This window comes from Gossypium arboreum, chromosome 3 (assembly GCF_025698485.1).
Source record: "Gossypium arboreum isolate Shixiya-1 chromosome 3, ASM2569848v2, whole genome shotgun sequence".
NCBI lineage: Eukaryota > Viridiplantae > Streptophyta > Magnoliopsida > Malvales > Malvaceae > Gossypium > Gossypium arboreum.
Genome location: NC_069072.1, coordinates 11,577,233 through 11,602,507, shown reverse-complemented (window position 1 = coordinate 11,602,507; position 25,275 = coordinate 11,577,233). Strand labels below are relative to the sequence as shown.

The 25,275-nt window shown below is 30.0% G+C and overlaps 1 protein-coding gene across 1 annotated transcript; it reads right to left on the bottom strand.

Annotated features, from left to right (window-relative positions):
- Positions 1–16,107: 16,107 nt before the first annotated feature.
- Positions 16,108–18,969, bottom strand: LOC108474594 (uncharacterized). The gene is made up of 3 exons (XM_017776567.2): positions 18,705–18,969; positions 17,119–17,324; positions 16,108–16,723 (listed from the first exon to the last, which is right to left on the bottom strand). The coding sequence occupies exons 1-3, from the start codon at positions 18,804–18,806 to the stop codon at positions 16,456–16,458; spliced, it is 576 nt and encodes a 191-aa protein (XP_017632056.1). The 5' UTR covers positions 18,807–18,969; the 3' UTR covers positions 16,108–16,455.
- Between the last annotated feature and the right edge of the window lie 6,306 nt (positions 18,970–25,275).

The window sequence follows — 25,275 nt, the reverse complement described above, 5'->3', positions numbered from 1 at the left end:
TCATCCATTTAATTCTTTAATACAAAAGACATGATATTCTTATCATGAAACATTTACCTAACCCATTATCATGAAATATTTACCTAACCCATTATCATGGAACATTTACCTAACCTATTATCATGAAACATTTACCTAACCCATTATCATGGAACATTTACCTAACCTATTATCAATTTGTATCAATTTGTACCATAAATTATGGATATCAAGTGTACATTTTGTCTACAACAACATGATGGCTGGCCACTTCATGTAAAATGGGAGGTTTGTCATGCAAATCCTCCTATTTTGCACTCCTATTTATTTGGCCACTTCAATTTAGCCTATAGCATTTTCAAGCATTTTCACATAGGTCCTATTTCATAATTTCACTCACAAATGACAAAATCAAAGCATGAAATTTTGCCAACATTCGCAGAATTCCCGAAAATTGGGGCGTTACATCTAAAAATGAGAATAAATTATTTTTAACCCATAGATTAAAATGAATAAATATAAGCTTTAGACTTAAGATTTAATCTACCCCACTAACTTAAAGAGCACAACGACCAATCTCTCCCCTTTTTCCTTTTCACCATATAAAAAAGTTTTAGGGTAATTTTTCTTTTTTCTTTTTGGATACTCTCTTACTTTCAAATTTGATTTCATTTTTGAAGAAAAAATTCAAAGCCGATTTACAATGGGATGAAAAGTAAGAGATTCAAGTTATCAAGATAAAGCAATTTCGATATTTAATATTTGTTTTTCTTTCCTGTAAATTGTAGAGAATTCACTCGAAAAAATTTCAGTAGTTAGCATTCGGTGCTTGGTTATATGCTTGAACTTGTTCGAGTAATTTTCATTAACCAAGAAAAAAAGATGACAAATTATTTAGAGTGAAATGCTTTGCATTTTGTTAAGAAAAAAAAAGTAAAATACTCAAATTGTTTAATCTTAATAACTTAATCTCTTACTTTTAATTTTTTTTTTGTAAATTAAGAGATTTCAAGTAAAACTTGTAATAGGCGGTGAAAGAAAAGAACAAGAAAAGATTGAATATTGTAGTACTTATTTTAATGAAGTAGATTTATTTAGTTTAATCTAAAAATAAAAACAATTTGATTAGAATTATGATTTATAATTTAAATAAATTTGTCTAAAAAGAATAAATGATTGAAAAAGTTAAGAAAAGAAAGTGAGATTTACAATTGTAAGAGTATAAATAAAATATAAATCTATATTCGATGATATAATTAAAATAAAAAAAGGAAATTGATATTTTTAATGATGATACATCTATCAAACATAAATTAATTGTACAAACATGATTCATAAAATAAAAAATGGTGAAAACATGGGAGAAGCCGAGGAAGTTGACCGCGAATCTCGCCAAGGTGTTTGAAGGAAATGTCCGATTCTGAATATTGTCCGTACGATCAATGTATGTGGTATCAGATTATCAAACTTTGATGCAATCTTGTGATTTTGAACTTTGAAAACCAAAAATCACACACCTTTTCCGTCTTGGTTAATTAAAAGTTGGAGATTGGTACCCACTTTCAATTTTTCATTTTTTTACTTTTACTTTAATCCTAACAAATATTATAATTTAAAATTTAATCCTCATTAAATTTATTGATTTAATAGTTTGAAATAAGCAAATACTCATTTTGATACTTATACAATAAATAAATAATGTTGAATAAATGTAAATGTAAATTAAAATTTTAAACAATATTAATAATTAAATTTAAAATATGAAAAACTAAATTTTAATATTTTAATCTATCAATATTGCCGCTGACATCCAATTTTACCGATTAAACATTGAGGATTAAAATCCCAAATTTAATAAAAAAGCATACAAGAAAAATTCAATGAAATTAGATGGATTTACCTTATTGTACCAAATGCATGATGAATCCGTATCAGTTTTATAAATAATTTTTCTTCACTTCCGTCTATTTGGATCCTTTTAATGTGTTTTGATTGCTTTCTTTTTAAAACCGTTTCAATTGCTTAAGGAGATTTTGATTTTTAATTTATATAAGTACATTCATAAAATTAATAATTTAAAATTTATATTTCTATATAACCATATTCTTTTTCATACATAATTTAGGTATATCTGTATGTATATTAATATATATTTTGTTATGAAACTAAAAATTAGATTATAAATATTTATATAACAAATATTTTAAGATATCAATAAATCTAAAATAATAGACTGAAACTTATCAATACAAGTGTCAAGAGATTAGAACTTAAGTCAAATCGCACAACCTTCGACGATTTTTTTGCTTTAAATCCGTCTATGTCAATCATACTCTTTAATGAGAATTCATAATGGAATTTTTTCAAAGGCGCTGAAATAAAGCGGAAGCAAAACTCGAAGAGATAACGGAACACAAATCGAACAGAAAAACCACAAGAAAACAATAGCACACCAAGTGTTTAAGTAAATGCTCTCAATGTATATTTAATAACTCTAAATGAGATACAATAAGAGAATTACAAAAGAGGGGGGAAGAAATATATTTATAGTTGAGCTTTCTCAAATCCAATAGTATAGTTTAAATTGCATCGACAGTCGAGATTAAAGCTTTTCTACAAGATGAGAGTTCTAAGGGATTTAAACTTTATACAATTTATCCTTTAGGATTACATATATTAACCATGGTAACTCTAGTTTTATTAGAGTGTTCCATTGGGCCATCAAGGCTTCAAGTAGATTGACTTCTACATTTGTTTCATGAATTGAGTCAGTTCAAATGGATTAAATAATCCCTATTTGATTAGTTGACCTCTATGGAACGATTTGTGTGCATTTGTTAGGGGTTTTGATCATCGGCCATTAGATATCAAGTTAACCTTGAGTATAACTGTCAACTTTAGTTTATAAGAAGCCTCTTGACTTACCTGCTCCAAAACTTTAAAAGGGCCCTGCATATTTGACAAGCCAACGATAAGTCATAATGTAAAGCACTAGATATATGTTTGTGATGTACCTCACTCATAACATTTACTTTGTTCAATTGTCTAGTTTACATCACTACTTTTCCCCCAAAGTGTGGTGCACGACCCACCTTTCTCATAGGTTGTAGCCCCACTCCGATCTACCAAGTCAATGTTCTCACCACAATAAACATCCTTCTGTAGTTGGATTGCTGACAATACCTTGGTTCCAGCTTTCTTATCATGATTCACGAGCACAATGCATTATTGTTAACGAGTACCTAAGATACATATACAATAAACAAAAAGAACCAAAAGAGTATTAATTCGATCAAGGAAATTCAAGCCCAACACGAATTCGTAATCATTTAAATGAATTATCTCGAAGTCTTCTTTGCCTTTCCACTCACTGACTTGCTAACTGAGAGACCAAGTTTACCCACGAATTTATTTGGTATGAACAAATTAGATGCCTCCGTATCAATAAGAGCACTCCTCCTTCGGCTTTCTGTGTTGATGTCCACAAATATCAACTCTTTTTGCTTACGATCCCTTTTCACATTAACAAAATTAAGCATCACTGAAACAAGCTTTAAAGCCTTACTCTTTGGCTCCGCTTCCTCTTCTTTACTGATCGTGAACAATTTGGATCTTTTCATTTTTGGAAAAACATTAATTTCTGTAGGTAAATGAACTCAAATTGATATGAAATTGTGTACTATTTATTGACTTAGCACATCGGAAACAACTTGAACAGGAAATTCAAATTGTTTTCCATTGTTCTATGTTTTTTGCTTGGTAGTTTATTTTGTTTGATTCTAACCTTAGGTTTTCTTCTGTTTTTTAGTTTTCTTTATTCTACTACGCATTCTAATACATTTTCGCTTCTTGTGTTACTAGGTATGAAAAGAGTTGTTTCTCTTTTCTTCGCGCAACTTATTTATTTTAAAGTTGCATTTTTCTTTAACTTCTTAGAACCTTAGGTCAACTTTGTTAGAGAGTGATCCCATATTTTTTTAATATTAATGAGATTGGTTACTCTTTAAAAGTTCCAGCGAGAAAATCTTAACTTCTTTTCTTTGCTTTTTAGATTTTTTTTATTTGCAAGTGCATAGTGGCGAGAGTTAATTTTCTTTGATCAACTTTTCTTTTCTTTTTTGAGTGTTTTTTTATTTTAGCCTCTACTAATGGCACGCACACGTAGTAAGGATGGTAAGTGTGATACTCCCTTAGTTACCATGAAACAACTTACAACAATGCTCGAAGAACTTCAAAAAGATTTTAATGAGGCGCTGAAGCATTTGGAAAATAAGTACAACACTTTGCAAGATCGTGTCCTTCATAACGAGGCAGTTAAACTTACATTTATCCAGAATTTGCCTTGATTGGATGCCAACAATGATGATGATAATGATGAGCAGCCACTTCACCATTACAAAAAGACTAATGATCATGATGATGGTTATGAGTCACAACAATCCTTTGTGGCCAATTTTTTGTGGCTAAACAAAAATTCAGTGTTTCACCATTTAAAGGAAAGCATGATCTTGATGCCTATTATGATTGGGAGAATAAAATTGAACTGATGTTTGAATATTGCAAATGTTCAGACGAAGAGAAAGTTCAATTAGCTACCTTAGAATTCTTCGATTATGCTTTAAGTTGATGGACTCAATTATTACGATCTCAATGAATAAACCATGAGAGTTCGATCGAGTTGATAAGAAAGCAATTTTGCACAAATAAAACTAACTCCCAAAGTAGAAAACTTTATTAATGACAAACAATTGTGTATCTAATGAACAATAAAGAGCCTTTATATAGGCTAGCTAACTAAACCCTAGGAAAACTCTTAAATATATGAAAATTTAATTAATTTAAACAAAAATAGTTTTAAACTAAATTTTTTGGTTGACTAAGAAACATAAAACTCCTAAATAACTTAAAATACTTAAAAATATCTAAATTTTGGAATAAATAAATAATAAGATAATAAAACCTAATAAATATTATATTGAACTCATATATAATAAAATTTAAGCCTAAAAATTGAACCCAATATGATTTAGACTTAAATTCAAAGCCTGAAACTCGTAATTTTCGCAATAATCTCGTCCAGTAATTTTGCTCGCGTAGTCTTCTCTAAAACAGTCATAACTTGAGCACCCAAACTAAAATTTGAGTTAGTCAAAGTGCATTTCGAAGCTAAAAGATAGATCTTCGAACGTTATGAAGACATCTTAACCCATAAAAGCCTGGATCCCATCCAAAAAGTCATTACAAGTTGACTGATTTTCCAAACTTGATTGGCAGCTTCGTTGAATGGAATTTAATAAATTTCATCTCATTTGTACATGTATATAAGTCCTTTAACAAAATATTCCTTTATAAATTACTCAACCCCTTAAATTGGGATAAAATCTCATCAATCCCTACTTTCCAAATTAAACCCAATATCTCAAAATAAATTACATTTTATCACCTTAAATAATCTTTTTTGGTATCTAACTAACTTCAGAAATCTTTTTAATAACTCTAAATTCTTTCTCTTAGAAATTTTATGATCCTCATTCCTGAAATATTACTGTTAATGACACTAAAATTTTTTAGGGCATTACAGTGGAAGCATAATCAATATTCTTTCAATCCCAAAATATTAATTTGGTAATTATGGCAAACCCCAATAATATAATATATCAACAATTAAGGCAAATCAACCATAATACCATAATCAAGCAAATAATAAATTGGGACACATAATTTTATGTGGGAAACCCCTTTAAAGCAACGGGTAAAAACAATAGGACTTGAAAGTCTACCAAAAGCTCCACTGTAATAAAAAAAAAAAAGAGTCCTGCTACAAGATTATAACACAAAGCCACAACAAGAGCATATAACTCAACAAAAACTATCAACAAGTAATCTCAAGCAAATTGAATAGACACAATTAAAAACCTCAAGTCTACTAACTAAAAATCAGCTCAAACGGATATCGTATAGACCCTCAATCAAACAGTTGATAAAAACTTCACTTGGTGAATACAACTTTTTTTCCTCTCTCTTTTCCTTTTTGGTTTGCAGCATATACAAAAAAAAAAGGTTCAAAATGTTGCCCCTAGTACATATATATACTAGGGAATACTCATGGGCCCTGCGCTCAACAAATCTCCCCCTCCCACTATGTGGGGATGTTCGTCATATTGACGTTCAAGCAACGAGTTTCAAACTTCCCTCTTGGTAAAGCCTTGGTCAATATATGCGCACCATTATCATTAGTGTGGATTTTCTCAAGCTCTAACAACTTAGCTTAAATAACTTCTCATATCCAATGATACCTTGCATCAATATGTTTAGATCAAGCATGAAAGGTAATATTCTTACCAAGATGAATAACACTTTAGCTATCACAAAACAAGAATTACCTCTTTTGAGAAAATGCGAGTTCTTGCACAAATTTTTTTATCCAAAGCAACTATTTGCATACCACAGTAACTACAATAAACTCAAACTCGGTAGTGGATAAAGCAAAACATTTTTGCAATCTAGATTGTCAAACCACAACTCTCCTTGCAAAAGTGATTAAGTGACTCAAAGTAGATCTTCTCAAGTCAGTATCTCCAACCATATCTAAATCTGTCTAACCAACTAAAGCAAGTTCCTCATTGTTGAAACAAAGTCTCAAGTTAAAAGTTCCCCAAAGATATCTCATAATCCAGTTCATTGCACTCTAGTGCTCTCTGCCTATATTAGAAAATGTTAGGTCCAAAAATACCAAGAGGGTGGTGAATTGGTATTTAGAAAAAACTCTACAGAATTTTCTAAATAATAAGAAAATGAAAGAAAATATTAGACAATTCGATTTATAGTGGTTTGACCACTAATTTCCTACCTCCACTAACTTAATAAACCTCAACCAAAGATCTCTCAAATCATTATATTTGAAAATTAATATAATTGTATATAAGATTAAACATTAGTTTATATATTTATAATATTTTTATTATAACATAAATTTTATTTCCTTTTAGATTTTAGTTTAAAGATGGAAAAAACCTTCAAAAACATAAATATTATAAATAATTATTATGAAAATATAATTTATAGAGTAATTTAATATTTTTAAAATTATGTTATTGAAACATTAATTTAAATTATAATATAAATTACCATTTTTATTCATATAAAATAAAATTTTAAATTAATATTATTTCTTCTAATTAGATAATTTTAAAATAATATAATATTTATTCTTTTTATTAATTATAAATTATGTATTATTTTATACTTAGTATCACATAACATATTAGGCGTTTTTAAAGAAAATGCCACTTGAATCTATGTGAAAAAGAATAATTTTTATTAAAATACAATTATTTTAAAGAAATAAATTTAGCCACCTTTATAACCTATTTTAGTGATTCTTATAGTAAACATTGTAAAAAGTTATGGTACCAAAAACTTTTTGTGGTAATTCAGGCCTCGGCACTATTTCTTAGTCGTGGCGTTTTGGTCCATAAACGCCACTATAGGTTGCATTCTAGTTGCATTTTTTTTCTGTTTCTTTTGTAAATGCCGCTAGTTTCCACCATTACATCTCTAATTTCCTATAGTGGTTCTTTGTTGCTAATGCTTTGTGATCCTATGGAATGTGTTCGATTATGATATTTTGTGTTAGTCTTCTTTATGATCTTTTAATATGCTTAGTTTTCTTGGAAAACTTTAGGTGCCTATATGTAGTGCTTTTGTTACAATGTTCAATGCTTTCAAGAGTTTCTAGACTACTTGTAATTTTGGTGTGAAGTTGCATTTTGTTCCATGTGTAGTTGTGTCATTTTTTTTTTACTCATTAATGCCATTACAACTTGTAAAAGCATATAGGAATAACACACCCAAGACCAACATTTCCTGCCTACTGAGACCATTCATCAACAAAACAAACTCGACAGTCTTAAGACTAAAGTTTTTCAAACATCACAACAACAGTGACCACTAAAAATACTACAAGACGTACCCAAAACCACAAACCATACACATGAAATCAAACATTACAAGCCAACTCACCACCAACCCTTAAACATACAAGTTCTACTCATCTCTGCAATTGCTAGTGAATCTGCCATTTCATTTCCATTCGCCTCAGCAACTGAAAAAGATAACTCTTCCACTCTGCTCCACCTCCTTTCCAGATTAGTAAATATAACTTGATGCAACCAATGTCTCCTTGATTTCTCCAGAATCCAACTAAAAACCTCCCTCGAACCTATTTCAACAATCAAAGAAACAGACCCCTTCCATCTGATTTCAATAAAAAATATCTAAAGCAGTGATAATAGCTCACAATTCAGTTGACTCAGAATCACCTGCAACAATTGGTCCCGAAAATAAAGCTCTAACAATTCCATCCTCATCTCTCAGCACTCCTCCACCACCCCGAACACCCTCAAAAGCAATACTGCTAACGTTAAATTTAAGCCATCCATGAGGTGGGAAACACCAACCCCTATAATCAGAATTAGATAGACACTTATACGGACAAAACCACCATAATCTCTCATGAAACCTATACTCTTCAAAAGCAGCCCTGCTCCATAATAAAGCCTTCATCTTTGCATAGAAGACCAAGATATCCATTGTCAACACTTTATTTTCAAACACAATTTCATTTCTCGCAAGCCAAATTGACCAACAAGCAGCCGCAATTGCAATCAACCACAGACTCTTACAAGATCCTAGAATTTTCACTTTGAAACAAAATGAATAAAAATCTTCAAAATTACTCACCCCTTTCCATCCGATGTCCCATCAATTAAAGATACTCTTCCAAAATCCATTAATAAAGATACAATTAAAAAACTTATGGCCCGTCTTTTCCCGCTTCCTGTTACACCAATGACATACATTAACAATATCAAGAATTTTCACCCATTTCTTAACCTTTCCTCGCAATCTGCTATTCTATTTTCCAACACATTTCCATTATCCCTATTCCACTTCTTCAATACCCTCTTAAGCTTCCTCAACTTCCTAGCAACTTGACCATTCAAGCTGTCCATATGAGTCCGTTCTTTCTCAATCAAACCCACACAATCTTTTTTCTTTAACCATCCATTGATAAACTTTAAAGGCCTAGGACCCCAATCAATTTTCGCATCTACTTGCAAAATTGGAATGTGGTCTGAAACCGATCTCTTTAATCCAAGCTGCTGTAAATCCTTCATCTTTAACAACCAAAATTCATCCAGCAAGAACCTATCGAGCCTACTTTTTTTGTTCTCCGCTCCATACCACGTAAATTTCTTCCCTACCAACGGTAAATCAATAAGATTATAATCAAAGATAAATTTTTCAAACTCTCTAGAACCCTTGTTTGACCCCCAACAGCAGCTTCTTTCACTTCTGCATCTCACCACATTAAAATCTCCTCCCACTATCCATGGACTTGTGAACTTACTTCTTAACTCCGACAATTTCCCCCATAAAATAATCTGTTCTGCCGCAATATTAAGAGCGTAAATATTAATTAACACTATCTCCAAATCCTCCTTTAACCCATTTTCCTTCTATAATTAACACCCTGCCATCGCACTATACATTGGAAACAAGGAAATTATCTATATTCCACATAGTTAACAGTCCTCATGATCTACCAATTGCTGCAATAAACCTAAACTCATAACTTTCATCCCCCCATAATTTTCTCACTTCCTCCTTAGAAATTATCTCCATTTTTGTTTCCTGAATAAAACATACATTTACTCTATATGATCATGTGTGTCCTTTTTATTGATGTGTTTTATGGTTTTATAAAGATTTCACTTAGGTATGCTTGTTTTAGTGTTTTCACAAACATTTTGATTAGTTTTATCCTTTTGGGTTTTTAACAAAATTTTATTGATTGTAAAGAAAAAAAAATCTACAATGCATATGCTTCTTGAAACTTAATGCAGGGGTTAAGTAGATATAACTTATTGAGTGGTAGTGGCATACAAACAAGTTTCACATAGCTTTAGGAATGTCCCATGTTTAGCCTCGTTATACCCCCATTCGAATAAAGACATATGGCAAACCAGATAGGCAAGCGAGGACCATCTGTTGCTGCAAGCCCAAGCTTCTGTTAGGAACGTTATATTGTTGGTTACTAAACCTCACGTGGGTTCAACTGCTTTATACCATCAGGTCAGAATGAATAGCAAGGTTTGTCCCGTCACAAACATCCTCATCCTGTCGAAGACATCCACCCATGCGCTCCATGATGATGATTAAATGGGAAGTTTAACACATTAACGTTGCATCACACAAGGCCTCTTGCTTATAAATACCTTTAGGAATGATGAAGAAAGGGTTGATTCTCCAAAGATACCAAGCCTATATTTTGCCAACTTACCTTCTACACTTAACTTTAATACTCTCTTCTACCCCATTCTTTGTAATCTTCGGCTCTCCGCCATGACTGAGTGAACTGGCCTTTGTAACAACCACCATATCCTCTTCCTTATCTCCTCCCTATTGCACTACTGTATCAACAAGCCTTTAGATTGTTTAATGCTTAAACCAAAAAATGTACTTAAACTATATCGTTTTCCCTAAATTAGTACCTAAACTCTTTTTTTTTTGTCACAAGTGGTACCTAAATTATACTTTATTACCCAAATTACCCCCAAAATGTTAACGCCATTAAAAAAAGCCTTAACCAATGGTTTTGTGACATGTGACACTTTTTAACTTAATAAATCCAAAAAAAGTAAAATATTATTTCCTCAAGCTCTTTTTTTTAAAAAAAAAAAACTTAAAAACATATTAATATATTTCCTTCTTAACACAATAACTCCAATGACGGAAAATTCAAGAACCCATCAAAAAACTTATCCAAACTCAGTTTTTAACAACAAAACCCAAATTCCAACAAACTTATTTTATGTTTTTAAACCTTGATTCAAAACCCATGAATTTTTTTTCTTAAAAATAACTTTACCCGTTCTTTTAGATATTTACAGATCAAAACAATTAAAAGAAAGTACATTAAAGGCGAAGAAAGAATCGTGATGATGAGGGAGAGAGTATAAAATATATATTTGAAAAGCTTTAATTTAATTTAGTTTTTTATATTTTAATATAATCTTTCAATTTAATTTTAATTTAAAAGTGTCACATGTCACAAAATGATTTGCTAAGAGGTTTTTTTTAACGGTGTTAACTTTTTGTTGTAATTTGGATAACGATGTATAATTTAGGTATCATTTGTGGCAAAAAAAATTAGGTACTAACTTGAAAAAAAATATAATTTAGATACCATTTTATGATTTAAGCCATTACTAAATTGATTTTTTTAGAATGTTAATACTAATTCTAACCATGGCAGAGGAGTTGCTCAAGGAAGAGAAGTGGTTTAGTAAATTGTTCATTGGTTAACTTAACATGGTATAACAGAAAATGAAGTTGAACAAATTAGAAAGGGTTTATGGCAGGAAATAAGGATTATGTAGAGAATCAACCTTATTTGCCAGGGCGAAGCTAAAAAAACTTTTTAGAGGGGCGAAATTAAATTGTAATTTTTTACTATAGCAAAAGTGTAATTTCACAATTTTAATAGTCTATATATTTATAATTTTAAATTATTAAATTAAAATTTTATTATTTTTAGGGGGGACCAACATGCACTTTTACTTTTACTAATTTAAAATTTTAAAAATATTAAAAGGCCTAAATGAAAATTTCCTATTTCAGGAGTCAGCCCTATCAATCCCCTTGGATTCACTTCTGTTTATTTGAAACTTTCTTCACGCACTTTGAGCCATACTCTTATCATTTTTAGAGTAGAAATTGTTGTCCAATTTTATCTTTTGCATAAATAATAGATAACTAAAAAAAATAAATTCAATTAAAAAATATACAGCATTGATATTTTTCATAAAAAATAATTAAAGTTTGAGTAAACTATCAAAATAGTCACTTTTGTTTATCTCAGGTTACATTTTAATCACTTATATTTGAAATGTTATGTTTTAGTCACTTACGTTAGCGTGTTGTAATATTTTAGTCACTGAGCTATTAATTATTATTGTCATTAACGGTATAACGGTAAGCTGACGTGGCACATTAAATCATCATTTCAAACAAAAAATTTAGATTAAATTATATAATTGGTCCCCACATTTTTTGATTTGAGCAATTTAATTTTTTTCTTTTATGTTCTTTCAACTTTTTTTCTTCTTTTTTTTTTCATTCTTTTTTGCTTCTCCCTTTGTTTTCCTCCCTTCTTTATCTCTGTTTTCCACATGATTAATTCAAAGAAATGATATTTCAAACATGAGGCACATGCGAAGTTGTTTCACTTGAATGATCTAATAATTAATTCAAAGAATTAGGATTTCAAACATGAGGCATCTACAAATTATGTCAAATAGGCAACTAAAGGTTACTTGTTAATTAATGTGTAGCATTTAACCATACGATGGATTTAAGGACCTTGTTGCACGAAAATCATTTGAAGCAACTCTTGAAGTCACCATTGAAATATGGAGAAGGGAACATAAAAGAAAAAAAAAAGTCCAAAGAAGATAAAAGAGATGAAGAATGGAGGAAAATAGAGGGAGAAGTGGAAGAGAATGGAAAATAAAGAAAAAAATGTTAAAAGAACATAAAAGGAAAAAAAAAGTAAATGGCTCAAAACAAAAAATATGGGAACCAATTGTACAATTTAACCTAAAATTTTTGTTTGAAATGATGATTTAACGTGCCACGTTAGCTTGCCGTTACATCGTTAACAACAATTAACAGCTCAGTGACTAAAATGTTACAACACGATAATGTAAGTAACTAAAACGTAACATTTCAAACATAAGTGACTAATATGTAACTAGAGACAACCAAAAGTGACTATTTTAATAGTTTGCCCTTAAAATTTTAATTAATAATATATTATTATATAATGATGCTTGCATAATAAAAAGTGTTAGAGAGAGCGAAATTAAAAGCACTTTATGGATTTATAAATGTTTTATTTTGAATCGAGTGAGATTTTTTTTAATAATGGAGCATGACAAGATGGAGGTTTTCCTTTTTAGAAGTGTTAGTACAAGTCTCCGGTGAAGAAAATCTCGAACATACGAACGGAACTCGAACATAAAAAGAGAAATAAGACAAGGCTCCAAGGAGTGTATCAAGCTAGTATCTTTAACAGTATATTCGCCCCCACCTATCTTCGGTGTGCAAATGAGTTCTAAGCAAATTAACCTCGAGGATACAATGAAGCCAATGACTATTTGTGTTTTGCACTGACGAGAATAATCTACTACGCACTGAGCAATGTATAACAACGAACTCAAATTCTACAAACGATTTCTGTAGTAATACTTAATAGAATAATCTAATAATATTAGAAAATGAAGGAAGAAAAGAAAGAATATTAGGATTTGTTGGTACGATTTTCAAATGAAATCTCATTCCTATTTATAGTCTCTTTATAGATACATCTTTCAATAGGTGTCTTCCGAATAATAATGTCTTTAAAATAAAAACATAATTATTCATTTAATATTATAACTTTTCAAATAATAGTATTTAAATAGTTATAATTCTTTTCAAAAATCAAATAATATAACTTTTGATTAATTACACCCATTCATTTATAGTTATTGGAACACTATAAATATTTAAAAATGTTCTAACAGGAAGATGAGTATGTATTGATTTTGATGCTTGCCCTACCCTCGATATATAAAATTATCATTTTACCTTTATACATAACTATTAAAAGAGTGAAAATGTAAATTTGCTTCATAGAATAAACCTCAAATTAGTCCAACTTTTATAAACAGTTAAAAAGGTAAAATTATTGTTTTACTTTTATATATAATGTATTTATTGTATAATAAAATTTTGTATTCTATATTTGTTTAAAAAAACAAATTGGACATGTATAAATGTATCTAACCTCTATAAAGATGACAATGATTTTTAAGATTACGCATTCATCGTAAGATGAAACGAATAACGAGATAAAATATGTCAAGTATAAATCAGTGATAGATTTACCAACATCTACCTTTACTTCATTCAATTATCATCCCTAATTAGATTTAACTTTTTTCTTCAGCCACTGAAATTATAATGTTAATCGAAACCCTGAATCACTATCCCACGAAAAGGTGTAGGTCGATCAACTCCACCTTTGGCCAATGCATCAGCTAAATCTCCTACCTTAAAACATGCGCATAAAGAGAAGGCACCCTTAATCCCGTTGAAAATGGACCACGACCTTCAAGGTTGTTAAATGTAAATACCTTCAAATGTTTGCATTGATGATTACAAAGTTAAAAAGTAGCTTAGCAATTCAAAATTTGAGCTTTCGACTCACGTAGAAGAAAAGATTTATGTTGGATATTAAAAGGTTCTGCCGGTGAAAGAAAAAAAATCTACTTTTACTACATTGAAGACAAACTTATCTGTGTGTATCTGTTTGGTTGTTTTTGTTTAGTTAATTTTTATGTTGGATTCATACAAGACGATGAAGGAACCATGAATGGATAATTTAAACGGGACATGATCCCTCTGTCTCAGACATGAAGTTTTCTCTTAAAAACTTGGTCTAATAAATCGGCGACATATTTGTCATTTCACTTCCTCGTCAAGAAATGACCCATCATGGAAGTCTAGACAGTCATTGTATACTTTGACCACCCCTGTCCATAAATATATCTTTTACTTTGGAAATAAGTGTCATTTATAAACACATCAAATGGGTATAAGAACGAGAATGAGACTGGGCATGGTTATTTCAACTAGATTAAATCGGTTAGATTAAACTATCAGCTGGTAAAGTTTTAAATCGATTGAGTTGCAATTTGGTATGAATTGGTTGAACCAAGTTAAAAAATAGATTGAATTAGCGATTAAATTAGTTATTTTTTTAAAAAATTATTCAACAATGATATAAATTTTATTAAACATGTGTTTGATCTTTGGATATGTGATTTTTAGTTGTTTCATTTAGATATAAAAAAGTATGAAAAGAGAAAATACCATCAATTCATAATAATATTAGTTATCATTTAAAAGAAAGAGTATATTAATATTTGACCAACTATAGAAATAATATATTAGTTTTTCCCAACTAAGTTGGTGTTTAATTGACTCATGATACCGAATCAAAAGCTTAATATATAAAATAGAAGTATAGATAATACATTTTAAATATCACATAGTCAATCAAATACTAATTTAATTGATTAATGATTAAAATAATTATATAATTTTAAAAGTGTTTTAATGTTTTTTTATTATATAATATTCAAATATATACCATTGCTAAGGGTATATAGTATCATATTTACAGTCATTCGGCCATATTGTGTTTGATATGCCTGTCTGGGAGTGGGAAAATACACCCGAAAACATGTTTCATATGGTGACATGTTGAAATATATTATATTAGAAATAAAAGTTGAGGGAGCTTAGATAACATGGACAAATTAATAACATCATTCACTGTCGTAATTATTGACTTTTAATTGGTTATAGCACTTCACCTGTCATTAAGTGTTGAGAAATAATTAACAACAGAGTAAAACTTGCAATTGATATATTTTTATCTTAATTATTTGGATCTTTGCTTAATGGATTCTATCAGTAAATCTTAAACCTGCACGAAAGAAAAACAAGTATCAATTGAAAACCTTGTACTCAATCAATCAGAACTTAATATTGAGAAAATCAGGATAATTTGAATGGAATAAGTGATTGTAATTAATGGTAGGATAGATATCGAGAAAGCACTTCGTTCGTTTATATAATGACTGTTTCATTAAATGCAAAAACATTTTAAATAAACTGAACTAGCTTTCAGGAAAAAGTTAAGTCTTAGAAGGTGAGCGATCATGTTTAAAATATAGAAGTGAAAGACAATACTTTTGTTTAGAGTAGAGTGAGGTTACATTTTGCACTCATTAAATATAGTGGATTAACTCTCTAAATAAGAAAATTTTCGTATTAGGTAAATAAACTTTTAATATCCATCTCTATTTTACCTACAAGAAAAACTTACCCCAATTTCAATTTGACGAGCAAAAGTCCTAACAATCTTCAATTAATGACAAAACGATCTTTTAAGGTCTAATGTAATCGGTTGCTACTTGTTAACATTAATATCAAACATAGACTCACGCAAGATTCAAGAACAAGCAACATACTAGAATTAATATACCAAGCTCAAATTTCCTTATAAAACAAGTTGCTAATATAGTATAGTTCCCAGAGTTTCTGTAGAATATCACTAGGCCAAGCGATGGCTGACATCTGAGGTCAAGCCCCAAGACATTTCTTTGATCTTTACGTACATTGTTCCCAACAAATCTATCGCTCCTTCCATTGACACCATACATTCATTACCTGAGCTGTAGCATCATGGAAAAGCGCAAACATAACAAGTACAGTTGTTTATTACAATGTCAATCGAAGTCACACTAGAACAAGATGTGAAACTTATCTGCCTGGCTTCATTAATTGAGTAATTTAACCTTAAGCATAACCAGTCATCCCAACAGTTGAATTCGTTCGATTTGCCTTGTGAGCCGGCATTGTGGTGGTTGCTTTGGCGAAATACATGTAGTAGTATACGTTGAGAATCATTGTGGCAACCACAAACACTGCTCCTGCAATAAAGACACCTTTCCTCAAAGTTTCACAGGAGAAATTCTGGGCATAAATCATTCCACGATACTTGGTGTGATAAGCATTCCTAGTTGCACCCGCTATTAGACATGCTTCTGCAACCAAGAAAGTCAACCTGCAAATGCGGGTGCACAAAAGAATTAGAAGGGAAAAGGATTTCCACAAAAATCTCCTCTGTAGCATGAACATTTGGAATTTCCAAAACAAGCAGGATACACATAAGGTTAAAAGTAATATATACGTACATACATATGTATGTATACATATATGATATGAGCAGAAAGCCACATAGAAAACAAGCAAGAAAGATAATAAAATTCAAATAGAAATCATATTGGTCAAATGGTAGAGAAGGAAATAGTATGGCATATCATAACTGAGACTTCATTAAAACAGGAGGGCAAGGAGCATAAAAGTAGGAAGGTGACTAATCAGAGAAGAGCTTTGGTTGAAGTTCAAAGAGTGATGGATTTATGAACATGATGTGGCATGTCAACCTGAAATACTTACCATGATGAGACAAAATATATGATAGACCAAGCTCGATCACTACCCGGTGCTAATGGCCTCCCAAAACACATGCACTTTGTAACTCCCATCAACAGCGATTCGCCAGAAAGAAGAAACAAGAAAGCACCTACTCCATAGCCAGTGGCAACATCCGAGTTGTAGACACAATATGTAGAATTTGTTATGTCATCTTTAACAACAGTGCCCTGCAATGCAGTAAAGTAAAGGTTAAAAGGTCATAAATTAAACAATGCACATGAGGCTAACCTGATGTTCGGGCTTAAAATATCTCCAGAAGGAGGTTGAAATTTGCCAATAGCGAAGTCATATCCAACCCCTACTGCTTTACAAAATACAATAACTACATACATAGAAATGACCCCAAACCTTAAAACCCTAAACATAGTCCTATCAGCAGCCCAAATTTCTGACCATTTCAAATTAAACAAAAAATTCAGCTACATATCAAGTGCACTAATATTAGAGAGATGTCAGCATGCATATTTCTTTAGTTTCACATTGAAATAATTACGTGCTTCATTAGGTACCTATGCATCACAAGTTTTGGACCTTACAAGAAACTGCACTAGATATTACTGCATTAAATAAGGTTGAAAGAAGCAATGTAAGCCTAATCCACGCTAGGATAAGTGCACGCAAAAGCGCATCTTACTTCATATTGTCAAGTATTTCAACAGATATCTTGCAGACAATGTATTAAGAAGCAGGTGGCTCTTTGCAGGAAATTTAGTATTACCGGCTCAGTACAAGTATGAACAATTAAATAGGTACACTATTCTGTGATTCTTTCTTGTTAAATATGTTTACTATATAGTAAAGCTGGAGATATCTTTTATTGAAATGTCAGAAAAATGATTTTATATTTCCTTCTCTCTGGAGAGTATTGAAGTTAGTGTATAGTGGCTTGTAGGATTAAAAACCAATGAAATAAATTACTGTTTCAAGACAATGTACCATCAGATGCCTCATTCAGATTATGTGAGAAGTGCCATTGCCATAAAAAGAAAGTTTGAAGAAGCGGACATTGACCGGGGAAGGGGGAATGGGAAATCCAGATGCTCAATGTAGAAGCTTCTCAAATTGGCTGAAATTGGGCTTTTACTATTATAACTTTTCTTTTTTTCCTGATAGATCAGGCACAATGTTCACATTATTTTTGAGGGCCATGTGAGTCATGAAAGGAATGAACTAAAATATCATCAATTGAAAGAACAAATAATGTATTTTGAGAGTAAATTAATGAACTTAAACGTAGATCTTCAACAAAAAAATAATTGAAAAAAGAAGAATAATTTAATAACATATTCTACATGTAGAATCATGGAATAAAGAAATAGTTGCAGAGGAGCTGAAACTTAAAACATACCATCCGAACAAAAACCATCAAAATTCACTCTAAAACCCCACAGATCTCTACATATCACACCTCAGAAAGCCTAGTTTCTTTATCAACTCAAAAATCAGATACAAAAATAGTAAGCACTAAAACCCCCCCAAAAAAGAAGATTGAAAGGGATGCTTGAGGTATCTAAAGCAAAGCTGAAAAGAGTAAAGAATGGGCTTACAACGCTTCTTCTTCTCTCGGCTGCAATGGCAAACCCAAATGCGACCAGGCTAAGGACTACCACCAGAAGGTGCACTAGGGTTGAGCCCTTTCCTTCTCCCATCTCTGCTTTGAGCTGACGCAGGCACTGACAGGGTATTGATAAGTGAGGCAAAGAGAGCGGCCCTTGTTTAGCTGCTGCTTTCAGTGAAGAAAATGTGGAATTTGAGCAAAGCAATGTAAACAGAGTAGTAGAAAGCAGTGAAAGGCTATATTTTCCTTTTCCAAAAAGTGTCAACTTTAGACCCACGCCTATTCTATTCGTTCGCTGAATCACGCGCCCTTCAATTACCATGTTTACCAAAGTAAAAAACTTTTTACTGGTTCAACTTTAATTTTAGAGATAAATATTAAAATTATGCATTAATTTTAATTTAATATATAATTATGTACATGAATTTTAATTTGGTATAGTTATGCACGTAAAATTTTAATTGTAATTTAAATTTATACTTAAAATTTTAATTTTAAGTAAATCATATATATTTAAAGAGAAAAATATATCAATTTATTTTTATATTAAATAAATATAATTTTTATGTAATATATAAATATAAAATGATGTTATATCAATAATTGTATTAATAATTTATAAAATTTTGATCAAATCAAAATTTATTACATAAAATTACATAAAATTAAAATTAATATATACAGTTACACGTTAAATTATAATTGATATATAATTTTGATATTTATTCTTTAATTTTATTTTAAACTTTTGTATAAAAATAAAGAATAAAAATACTTAAGAATGAGCAAGAGATGATGGTGATAGTTGGGAACTGGAAACTAATTTGCACTTTGTTATCACGCGGGGTATGCAGTTCGAGATTTTGCTTTTCTTGAAGGAAAATCCTTTTAAGGGTACACGGGACATTTCACCATATTTTATTAGATGGCAAAAGGATTGAAAATCAATCATATTTTTCAAAATAAAAAATCAACTAAAACATTATTTGATAGAGTTGGGGGTAGAGGTGATCATGGGCCGGGTCGGGCCGGGTCCAGACAAAATTTTAGGCCCGTCTATTAGGTTCGGGCTTGGCCCGGCCCGAAATATGGGCCTAAAAATTTGTCCAAGCCCGGTCCGAAATAAAATTACTAAGTCCAAGCCCGGCCCGGCCCGACCCATATTAAATTTTTTTTTTTACTTATTTCATTAAATAAAAATTTTAAAAATATAATAAATCAAATATATTTAAAAATATAAAAATAAATATTAAAAAATAAAAATAATACTAAAGCAATTCTTAAAACAATACATAAATTGACAATATAATAAAAAATAGTTATATTAAAAATTTAAAATGATTAAAAATAAAATAAAAATATATATTAATATATAATTCGGGCCGAGCCGAGCCGGGCCTGAGCCAAAAAACTCTTACCTGTGGCTCGGCTCGTTTTCTAAACGGGCTTCGTTTTTTTGCCCAAGCCCATTTTTCAGGCCTATATTTTTACCCAAACCCTCTCATTTTTCGGGCGGGCCTTCGGGCCTGGCCAGGCCGCCCAGCCCATGATCAACTCTAGGGGGGAATTTAGTAATTAGGTAAAATCGTTGGGTTTTTTTTTTTTTAAATAAAGAATATAGGTTTTCTTTTAGAATAATTAAGTAAACCAATTTTCCATAGTTAATTATCACAGAAGCGAAAGCTCACTGTAGAATGTGTTTTATGTTGAGGCAACATCTCATCTTATAGGTTGTGTTTTTGTCCAATAAGATGCTACGTTTTTATTGTCAAAATATTAACCGTTTAATTTTAAATAATTTCAAATTTGAGTTATTATTTGTAAAAATTGAGATAAATATAATGATTTATACTTTTAGTTATCCTAGGAATCCCAAAAACACTTTTTTTTTTCAATAAAACGCTTCTAATCTCCTATCTTTTTTCAACATTTTCAAATATGTTTCATATCCTACTGTAGAGGTTTCCTACAATATAGAGATGATATGTAGAGACTTTTCAAAGCTTTGGCCTTTGTAGAGAAATATTGCATGCTAATCAGAAGAGTGTTGAAGTTAACAATATTAAGTTCATTTTCTCAAACAAAGTTCATGATTGCTATAGCATAATTTGGCCACTTGCCCCAATAAACTAATTTGTTTAAAGTACGTATATAATTACTTATTTTTGTTACTCTATTTATGATATTTTGATTAAAATTTTGGTATTACAATTTTATGTGTTAATAATTTTATGCCATAACAATATATCAGAATAATAGAGTAATAAATTTTTATTTGTTATGAATATCTTATTAAGTGGATGTCTATTATGATCAAGATAAAGTTTTAATGTACTTTAAATTCTAATAGTTATTAGAATTAGATCACTACTTTTTTTATACTTCTTATGCTTTTAAATAGAAACTCTGATGAAGCATTGTAATCACCCCTTTGATCAATAAAGTACATTCTCTGCTGCTTTCATATTTTCTTTGTTCTTTATTCTCTCCATCTTTCTTTATTTTATAACACGTTATCAGCACGATCTTGCTCAAAGTGATAGTTCTTTTTATCGACGATCAAATTTATCCTCCATGATTTTCAATTTCTTTGATGGCAAGATGCAAAGTTTTTACAGGAAGTTTCTTTTATTTAATGTTTCATATCTGATTATTATTTTTCATTCTTCTTTAATTATATGTGATCATTGTTTTGATTAACTTATTTTACTTGTTCTTAAGGATGGTGAAAGATTTGATATCGTTATCTATATGAAATTAAGAATATTTTCAAACTATCTCATACCTTCTAGTGATGACGATGATGTTAAAGACCTTCAGGTATATTTTACTATGTTTTATTTATTGTTTATAATAATTGGAGACTAATCATGACAACATACATAGATAGATTTTGATTTGAAATCTCACGCATGTTTGCGATGGTAATTATGAAATAAAGAATCTATTGGGATGTTTATAAGTCTGTCCTACTAGATTTGTTGCATTCTCCGAAGTGAATGTAAACATAAAGAAAATATAACATATACTAATGGACCACTAAAAGTGGGAACATAGTAATAAATAAGAGAACAACGAGAATTCTCAAGATAACTTATGTTATCAATATGTGATATGAAATATTATTGGCCACATATGTGGCGTATGCCCAAATATTTTGTTTCTGTTAATATCCTTTGAGGAAGGATATAAAAATGTAGGAATGAATTTTATCATTATGGATAGAAAATATTTATCTTATTTGGTATTGAAATAAACAAATATTATCTCAATATTTGATAGTATAAAATTAGTTGAAAGCTCCAGAAGAGCTAATATATCACTATCTAAAAAGCACAAAATTTGTGATGGTTAATTCATTACTTTTAAAAGTTATTTGTAATAGATCTCATATTGAGATTGTGAATGAGGAAAATATTATATTTCATATGAATAAAAAGGGATTGAGTTATTAATTTATAATCTTTATGATATTCTTTTGCCATCATCCCTATTAAAGGGTTGAAAGCAAAATATTTGATTGTGAAAGATATACTAATGAGTAATAGAATATGATAATTCTATCTAAAGCTTATTATGGTTGGACGTATCTAAAGTTGCAAGTATTTTTTAAAAACTGTGAGTATAAACTCTACAGTATTCAGAATAAGTTTTCAATTAAAATTATGTGATAAAATATTACTGATGAGAACTTGCAAGAGAGAAAACTTATGTATGAAAAGTCATTGGTTTTGTATCTGTTATACACATGGAAAATAAGATTCACTCTCAAAGTTTGCTATTAATAGATTTTTGTGCATTTGAAGATTTTGACATATTCCCTGAATCGAATATTGCATACAATTATTTGGAAATTATATTTATTGACTTGGTGGCATTATAGACTTTACATTGATTTAGACATTTTCAGTAGTAAATGTCACAATAGTACTTATATGTGGATACAAATTAAAAGGAATGATAATAAAATTATCAATTTGTTACAATTTAGTACAATTGAAACACACGCTAGAAGTTTACTAATACAAATGCGTTTACTACTTGGTGTGACCAGTTAAACCATCCAAGATCATAAATGATGCGAAAATTAATTGAGAATTCATATGGACATTCAATTAAAGAATCAGAAGATTCTTTAATTTAAAAAATTATCATTTGTTATTTGTTCTCAATGAAAATTGATTATTAGAAACTCACTAGCTAAAGTTGAGATTTAATGTTTTGCATTTCTGAAATGAATATGGGCCCATTCATCCACCATGTGGATGGTTTTGATATTATATGATTTTTGTAGATGGATCTACAAAATAATCACATTCATTGTCAACTTGCAACTTGTCGTTTGTGAGATTGCTTTTTTAAATAATTAATTTCAGATTATGCAATTAAAACAATTCATCTTGCTAATGTTGGTGAGTTTACATTCCAAGTTTTTAATGATTATTGCATGTCAATTGGGATAAAAGTTGAACATCATATAGCTCATGTTCACAGACAAAATGATTTAGCTGAATTGTTTATCAAATGCTTCCAACTAATAGCTAAACCATTACTTATGAGAACTAAACTTTCTATTTCAACATGAGATTATGTTGATTTACGTGTTGTACGCATCAAGCCAATAGGTTATAAATACTCCCCATTACAATTGGTTTTTGATCAATACCTAAATATTTCTCATCTTTGAAGTTTTGTATGTGTTCTAATTGCTTCACCACAATGCACAAAGATGAGTGAATCCTGAAAGAAAGTTGGGAATATATATTAATTACAAGTTTATTTGTGATTACAATTTTGATTCGATAGTTTTCCCTACATTAGGGGGAGAAAATAATAATTTGTAATGAGTTAGGGGGAGAATAATTTGAACTAGAAGTTCAATAAGGATAACTCATTACAAGTTAACTGTTAGATGTATTTACAAACTTAATGAGAATAACCAAGTGTTATATACCATCTAATATTTTAATTTGATTCAAAGTCCCAGTAGGACAATCAATTGGAATAAATAATAGATTGATCGGTTCCAAATATGAAAATTATTCTAGATGGTCATATAGTGGAGGCGGGTGCTCCAGAAGAGACCCAAGACATAACTAATAAGTAAAACTTTAGAAGAGATTCAAGTATCTAAAATTGAATTTTAAAATAATGAAAATAAGAGATATTGATAAGTTATGTCAATTTGAGAAAATGTGGAACTAAATAATAAAAGGGGTCGACAATGATTTTGCATGCAGTATTATTATAATGAAATAAAAGGAAGATCCTGAATAAATCTATTGAGAAATATAGATATAGAATAAATTGATCAAAATAGAAAGACACAACTCAAGTACAATTAAATTTGTGGAGTTTTTGGACTATTAGTCTAAATATCTAAATGTATAAAGCCAGTAAAGGTGCAATTAAAGTAGTTTTGCAAAAACGGAATAAAAATATGAATTTTTTTTGCTAAGTCCTGGCATTGATTATGAAAAGATATAATATTCTTTTGTGGTAGATGCAATAACCTTTAGATATATTATTAAATTGACAATTCATAAATGATTTAACTTGCGTCTAATGGATATTGTTACAACCTTTTATGAATCACTATATAGTAAAGTTTATATTAAAATCCTTGAAGGATTTAAAATGCTAGAAGAATATTGAAATTCTCGGAAATTTTTCATTTATATGAATTGAAATAATTGAACATATGTGGTAAATTTGACTTAGTCAATAGTAGATGAAGAAGGATTATAAAATGATCCAAAATCTCTATTTATGTTTTTATATAAGAATCATGATTAAAGTTTGTTATGATTATTGTTGAATATCCTGAAGAGATCAAAATATATTTCTCAAAATTTTCCTTTACTCATTATTTTTAAAAGAATGGTAATATAAATGCTTATCAAATACATCCAAATAGTTATTTGAAAAACTAGTATTCAAGATTGAATACGTAGAATATGAGAAAGTATGTGATGTTTTCATGAGGAGGAGTAAATAAGCGTTGTACTCTTTTTCCCTTAACCGAGGTTTTGTCCCATTGGGTTTTCCTGGTAAGGTTTTTAATGAGGCAGCATATTGTGCGTATTATAGACCGTGTACTCTTTTTCCTTCATTAGGTTTTTATCCTACAGGATTTTTCCTAATAAGGTTTTAACGAGGCACATTATCTACCAATAGACATCCAAGTGGGAGTGTTATGAGTATCTTATTAAGTGGATGTCTATCATAATCAAGATAAAGTTTTAATGTACTTTAAATTCTAATAGTTATTAGAATTAGATCTCTACTTCTTTTATACTTCTTATGCCTATAAATAGAAACTCTGATGAAGCATTGTAATCACTTCTTTTGATCAATAAAGTACATTCTCTGTTGCTTTCATATTTTCTTTGTTCTTTATTCTCCCTATCTCTTTTTATTTTATAACATTATTTTTATTTTGTGTATAATATTCTTGTATCTATTCATTGTAGTGTGTATTATTAAATAGGTTTTGTCATGGAAGATGAGCAAAAGAATTAGAGACATTATTTATTACAACGATCAACTTTGTGACACTG